Source organism: Protopterus annectens, chromosome 14.part0, assembly GCF_019279795.1.
Source record: "Protopterus annectens isolate FY-2018-M chromosome 14.part0, PAN1.0, whole genome shotgun sequence".
In the NCBI taxonomy this organism is placed as follows: Eukaryota; Metazoa; Chordata; order Ceratodontiformes; family Protopteridae; genus Protopterus; species Protopterus annectens.
Genome location: NC_056748.1, coordinates 21,761,499 through 21,769,064, shown reverse-complemented (window position 1 = coordinate 21,769,064; position 7,566 = coordinate 21,761,499). Strand labels below are relative to the sequence as shown.

General features: G+C 42.1%; 1 protein-coding gene across 2 annotated transcripts in view; it reads left to right on the top strand.

Moving 5' to 3' along the window:
* The first annotated feature begins 1,508 nt into the window (after positions 1-1,508).
* OCIAD1 (OCIA domain containing 1) overlaps positions 1,509-7,566 on the top strand; it is a 686,887-nt gene continuing 680,829 nt past the window's right edge. Inside the window, exon 1 of one of the 2 annotated variants that reach the window (XM_044055722.1) lies at positions 1,509-1,696. In XM_044055722.1, the coding sequence (XP_043911657.1) occupies positions 1,634-1,696 (63 nt within the window). In that variant the 5' untranslated portion in view covers positions 1,509-1,633. The remainder of the gene's footprint in view (positions 1,697-7,566) is intronic. The other variant, XM_044055723.1, reaches the window with a different exon arrangement.

The window sequence follows — 7,566 nt, the reverse complement described above, 5'->3', positions numbered from 1 at the left end:
AAGTTGTTATTAACAAATAATGATATTGCAGCCAGTATATACACTATACATACAAACTATATATACAGTGTATTACAAAAACATATACATATATACACGTATATATATTTTATGTTGTAATCATCTAATATTGCGGCGTTTTTTCAACAAAGGTTTTATAGATGCCCTTTCCTTGAGCCCCTTACCTCTATCGGCCCTAAGTGTTATAATCCAGTCATTCTCTCTGGATTCAGTGTATTTCCTTATATCACCTCCTCGTATACTAGGAACTATAACTTCTAGGGCTCGAAAGAGGAAAGTGTGACTTACATCTTTCTGTTTAACATGTTTGGCCAATGCATTATGTTCTAGTTGTTTCTTAATGTGGTATACATGTTCACGTATCCTATCTCTAAAGATCCTATTAGTTTTTCCAACATAGAACGAAGTGCAATGTTGGCATAAAGCTAGATAGATCAAATTGGATGTCATACAATCTGCTTCTACTGATGTTCTAAAATTTCTGCCTGAGTCAGGATGGAAAAAAGTATCACTTGTATTTGTTAAAGTGTACTTCTTTCCTTGCTCAGGAATTCTGGACAAAGTCAAAAATAATAGTAATGGGGGTGGGGGTGGCAAGAAGTCCCAAATCACAGGTAATTTTAAATATTACTCTAATTCATTTGAAAAGTTAATAGAACAGGTTTTGTATCAACACCCTTTTTCTGAACAGTAAGAAATATGAAATTCATATATCACGTTGACCGACTGCCATTCTCTGTGATTTACCAGAAAATTCAAAAATTAATGTGGAACAAGGCAAAAATACGAAACAAAATCAGGGACACTTGATATGACTCAAAATGAGAAGCACTCCACAACAACCTTCTCACGTGTACCTAATTATGAGGAAGGTACCTTATTTTGGTCTTGAAAACCCCATGTTCCTCCAAATTCCACACTGAAAGGGTCTGTCACACATTCATTGCTAAGATTTTTTAACTGATCTCCATGGTAAACAGTATTGAACAATATTATTTCATAAAAATAACTTTTTATAAGTATAAAGTAGCAGATTTAAACTCTCTTGTGAGCTTCCTAGTTGAAGTCGCTAGTAAGCTCTTAGTAGGTGTTCCACGTTTTGCTCATTTGTTCCACATTATGAGAGGTAATGCTCCTCATTTTGGAGATGGAAGGCTGAGAGCTATGCTCCAGAGAATAATGAGAGGTAGTGTTCGTCATTTTGCAGATGGAAGGTTGAGATCTATACCCAGCCCACAGAAAAGGACGGAAAAGGAATAATGATTACTCTTACACTGCTACAGAAATACATACATAGCCCTTACTACATAATCAAGTAGAGGCGTAAATATGTGTAAACAAGAAAAATAATAACTTAAAACAGTTTTTGTTTTAATAACAACAATTGCAGACAGTCTTGTATAACAGTACAACTAAGTTACATTCCAAACTACATAACTAGCTTTAACTACACGAAGTACAGACTTGTGATATCATACGACAGCTTCCGGGTCGTCAATAGGATTGCGGCTTCCTGTTTTGGTACTTAGAGGTCATTCTAAGTGTTTGCTGTTTGATGAGCACAGTAAAGTTCTCTAGCAATTCATATGGTTGAAATCTCATTTTTGTTGCAATGGCTTCGGATACAGCTGGGGTTCATGATCATTTGCAACCGACAACACAAGGGCCAATGCAGGTAGATACTGACATAAAGTTTGCGCAAACATAAAAACACGTCTTACTTGATTTTGGGTTGCATTTTTGTATGCTTTAATTCTATTGTGTTACATAGACATTGTTCTCCTTCCCTAAAATTATTGGTTCATATGGAAATAACGGGATTGTTGGTGTTGCTGACGTTGTCCTTTATATCCATGTATAACTACATAAAAGCTGTTGTGTAGTAATTAACGTGCAACAGCTCCTCTGCGCAACGTGGTGTTTGCTTTTAAGCTTTGCACTATGTATGTAGTTAAACTGTTCCTGATTCTGCCCATGTTATTGATGTGTCTAAATCGTATCAGTTTGCATATCTAATTTTAATGACTTGGCCTTATTTGCATGATATGTAGTGTACTTGCCTGATGCACATTTCAGTTTATCTGAAACTGTCTTAGGTCAGGTTTATTACTTCTGTTCTGTACGTCGTGATGGCAGTGATAGGTGAGTGGTTAAATGCCTGAAACCAGTCAGCTTCTGGAAACCAGTCGTAATGTTTAGTACTGATGCATTACAGTTAGTTTAGAAAATAGCCTTGGCTACTTAGCTGTCACTGCGCTTGCATTGAAATAAACCGCAAAGGACCTTCTTCTTAGAAGGAGTGCTACGTCCACTCCTGAAGCTTGTAAAAGCATTCACTCGTTCTTAGATATCTGCTTTTTCCAGTTCAGGGGGTGGAGGTCGGGGGTAGCCTGTGCCTTATCTAGCACTCCACGTTTAAAGACAGAAAGACTAATGCAGGGATGGACCTGTTCCCAATGTTTGATTCTCTGTTAAATTACGGAGGAGTAAAGTCAGTAATTCAAGACATTACAGATTTGTACTTTATTTTTCAGAAAATGCATCTTGATGTGAAACATTTTGTACTCTTTTAAGTGAATTAGAATAGTATTTAATAAGTCAAGGGGCCCTTAACGTTTGACCTTTATTTCAAATTACTTTTTAGTTTTGTTCAGCATTTTTGAGTACAGAAGTTGAGGGGTAAATACAGTGCATCAGTCCTGTGACGCTGGCACACAAAACCGTGTGTGTATCTATCTATCTATCTATCTATATATATATATATATATATATATATATAATGTGTAATGCATTCAGCCACATGTATGTGTGTACGTCAAGACGTGTGTGTGTGCATATACATATATAATTAGTTTTTTTAAAACACAAACATGGAAAACTCAACTGTACAGTAACAATTACTTTTGATATCGACATACAAGTTATTAAAATATACTGTTGTCAAAACTTCTTACTTAGAATTCATGTCGTGGATCACTTTGCATTCTAATTAAAAATAAGAAAACAGGATTCAAGCTGATACTGCATGTTTAAACCAAACTGTGGTTTAAACAGTCAAACCAGCTAGAATCCAATTTTTGACCATGAACTGTCATAATAATTGCTCCACCTGTATCAAGAGTAATTGTTCCCTTAAAATTAGTCTTCTTTTTTGTGATTTGTTCTTCCTTAAGGAAAATTTTCACTCTCCCTAAGGTTGGAAAACCACAGTTTTAAGATGTTCGTCGTCTCCCATTGCTGCAGTCCTGACAAATGGGTACTCCGCTGCCCACCATCGGCCCGAATACCAAAGGGCTAGAACTGGCGTCGGTCACGGGCACCTGAGACTGACGTAAGTACTTGTCAGTACAAATGCGCATGACCGACGCCATAACCTCAGTCTTTCTTGCCGCATGGTCCTCAGCAGAAGCAGTTTTTGCAAGTGCCGTTCGGCGTTCTGGAACTGTCGGTTTTCGAGTTTCAGACCGGATACCAAGTTGGCTAAGTACCCTGTTGGGAACATTTTTTTGTCTTTTTCTTGCCTTAGTATTGCCGGATGTCAGAAAAAGTTAATAACTGTATTTCTTGTGGGAAACAGATTCCTCATAGGGATTACCATTCACTCTGCATTCCTTGTTTAGGGCCTGAGCACGACGTTGTTTGGTGTCGCTTTTGTGCTACTTTTAACAAGCGTACTATTAAACGTCGGTTGGACTGTGCTAGGCTGGTGTTTGGTAAACGTTGTAATTATAACATGTCGTCGGATTCTCCGACTGGTTCTTCTAAGAAGCGCAAAGACAAGTCTTTGCGGTCCAAACTGGATGAGGCGTCCACTCCGGACGTCGGTTCTGTGGAACCACTGACTGCTTCAGTGACTCCTTCTGACAGTTTGCCAGTGTGTCTAGGGGAGCCTTTGTTACTGCAGGAAGTGGCTTCTCCTGTGTTAGGCCAGGCTGAGGGTGCTTCTTTGTTGTCGGTGGCTTCCTCCCCTCATAGGGTAGTTAGACCTCCTCCTTCTCAGGGCAAAGGCCATTCTAAATCTAAGTCTATCCCTGCTGGTGCTAATTCCCAGGGTCCGGCTCCTAGGAAGCACATGTTAAAGATGGCTGAAGATTTGATTACTTTAATTAGGGGTTCCATGCCCCCCCCTGTGAAGCGGCCCAGGATAGACACAGAATTGGAGGGTCTGGTTCAGTCTTCCAATGAGTCAGATTCCTCTGTGGAAGAGCTTCAGGATTTCCCTCCCTATTCTGATTCGGAGGCTGAGGACGCTACTCCTCTCGTCCCCTCCAGAAGATTTTTCTTTCTCTGAAACTTTGCATTCCATGAGGGAACATTTCCAGTGGGATGGCCAGGATTATTCTGATTCTCGTAAAAGGCTGAGAGAATTCTTGTTTTACCTCAGCACAGGCCTTTGGCTATTCCCCTGTACTGGATGTTGTTCAGGATGTATTTTCTGAGGCTGCCCTTAACCCAGATTCTCTGCCCCTGCCCCAGTTAAACCAGATAGATACTACAGGGTTCCGGAAGCTCACAAGTACTTGTATAAGAGTCCTAGGGATGATCCAGAAACTATTTCTCAAGGCCCCAAAGGTGTTAAGGCTTCTGTGGTTAAGAATCCGGTTCCTCTGGACAAGGATGCTAGGGCCCTGGATAGGTGGGGTAAAAAACTGTATACTTCTTCTACTTTGGCTATGAGAGCTTTAAATTGTCAATTTCATATGCTCAGGTATCAGAATTATTTGCTAAGTCAATTGAAATGTAAAGTGGATGCTTTGTCTGAAGGTGTTGACTGTAAGGAGCTTCAGGATTTAGTGCATGCTTCAGACCAGGTTGGTAAGCATTCTTTGCAGTGTGGTTTTGATGCTTTACAGGCTTCTTCCAGGGTGGCTGCTACTAGTTCTGTTGTTCGGAGACATGCCTGGCTTAGAGATCAGTCCTTGTCAGAGTATGTTAAGGCTCGCATTATGGATGCTCCTTTGCAATCTGATGTTCTTTTTGGCCCTCCAGTGGACTCAGTTTTGAAAAAAATGGAGGAAAAAGCTAAGTCTATGCAGACGGTAAAGGACTTCTTACAGGTTCAGCCCCCTAAGTTCAGTAGGAATTGGCCTGCTAGGGGATGGTCTTTTCCCTCTTCGGATTTTCATTCTAGGGGCAGGTCGAGGCGTGGTAGAGGTAGGGCTTTCTCTCAGGGCCCTGTTACTTCTAGGCCTTTGAATTCTTTTACCCCTTCTGCTGGGGTGGGCAGGGGTCGGTCCTTTCGGAAGCAGTCCCAATGACCTGTGTCTTCAGCTGCCGGACTCTGCTTTGCTGGCAGCTCCTCTAGGAGGAAAACTGGGACTTTTCAAAGGGAATTGGCATTTGGTTACCCAAGACAAATGGGTATTGGACATTATAACTCGAGGCTACAAGTTTTATTTTCACACATTCCCTCCTTTCAAAGGTATGCCGGATGTGCCTCATCAGCAAAGACTGGAAGCGCAGGCACAGATTTTTTCTCTGCTCGGTTGGGAGCAATACAGGCAGTTCCTTCTGTGGACAGAGGCACGGGTTTTATTCCGTCTTTTCTTGGTGCCAAAGAAGGAAATCCTTGGAGGCCCATTCTGGATTTATCCATTCTAAACACCTTTCTGGAAATTCCGAAATTCAAGATGTTGACACTGCAGCAGCTGTTGCCTATGCTAGGCAGAGATCACTGGATGGTGACTTTGGATCTCAAGGAGGCCTATCTTCACATTCCTATCAGGCCCAGTTGCAGGAAATTCCTGAGGTTTCGGACTGGGAATTTGCATTATCAGTTCTCTGCATTGCCCTTTGGCTTATCTACTGCGCCCAGGGTATTCACAAAGTCCTGGCTCCAGTAATAGCTTTTCTCCGCTAAGGGAATTCAAATTTATCCTTATCTGGACGATTGTTTGATACTGGCTCAGGGCAAGCACGAACTTCTTCGACATCTGCAGTTTGTGATGACAGTTTTCAGATGCCTAGGGTATTCTGTGAACGAAATAAAGTCCAGTCTAGTACCCTCACAGGAGATGTGTTTTCTGGGTGTGAGACTGAATACAGCTACTCAGATGGCATCTCTTACCCCGGACAAACAAAGAAATCTTCACCTATACTTCCAACAGCTATCCGTAATGTCCAGGCTGACTGCAAGGACAGTCCTTCAAGCCTTGGGGTTCATGGCATCTTGCATTCTAGTACTTCCCAATGCCAAACTGCATATGAGGAAGCTACAGTGGTATCTCAAAAGCGTTTGGACTCAACACAGCCACGATTTGGATACTGTCATTCGGATTCTCCCTTGCATTCAGAAAGAATTTGTGTGGTGGGCTCAGGAATGTCACCTAAACAAGGGACTCTCTGTGACCCAACCGAGGCAAGTCAGATATTAACGACAGACGCCTCGAGTCAGCCTGGGGAGCTCATTTCAAAGGAAAATGGATTCAAGACCTTTGGCCCCCGGAGTTGCTTCACTTGCATATCAACATGAAGGAGATGCTGGCGGTTCAATTTGCCTTAAAAGCATTCAAGGATCTACTTCGACCGGGACTGGTGTTGATTCGAACAGACAACACAACTGTCATGTGGTACATCAACAAGCAGGGGGGTACTCATTCTTACCCTCTTTGCAGACAAGCAATGCTGTTACGGGAAACTGCTTTGGATCTGCACATCACTCTTCGAGCACAGTTTCTGCCAGGAGCACAAAATTCGTTAGCAGATGTTCTGAGCAGACAGATGGTGGATCCTCACGAATGGAAGTTGGATCCTCAGGTATTTCGTCAGTTGACCATGGCTTGGGGAACTCCAGACATAGATCTGTTCGCTTCTCCTCTGAATTCCCAACTGCCTCTGTTTTGCACAAGGCTGTTTCATCTGAAAGCCTGGAAAATAGATGCACTATCCTTCAGTTGGAGCAACCTTCACGTGTATGCCTTTCCTCCTCTGCCTCTTCTTCCACAGGTCCTGTTGAAAGTCAGGAGGGACAAACCTTGCATGATCCTTATAGCGCCGGATTGGCCTCGTCAACATTGGTACCCTCTGCTGAGGAGCCTAATTCACAGGACACCTTGGCCATTACCGCGGATTCCTCACTTATTGTCTCAAGAAAACAATCATTTTCTCAATGTCAGGGTGCAATCCCTACATCTGACAGCCTGGCATTCAGTTTTAGAGGATGAGGGCCTTCAGCTCCCTCAACAAGTTTTGGATGTCCTTTTGGAAGCCAGGCGTCCTAGTACTCGGAAAGTTTATGCTGATAAATGGAAGAGATTTTTTCTTTGGAGTTCAGCTGAAGGCCTTGATGTCACGTTGCCTAATTTGAGTTGTACTTTGCAATATTTGACTATGTTACTGGACAAGGGTTTGTCCTTCTCTTCTATAAAAGTGCATGCTGCAGCTATTTCTGCTCACTATGATGATGATCCTCCTTTATTTTCCCATCCTTTGCTTAAACAGTTTCTTAGAGGGGCAAAGAATATAAGACCCCCATGAAGGGCTCCTACTCCTGCCTGGGATCTTAATTTTGTTTTGGAAAAGCTGACTCTGCCTCCTTTTGAACCT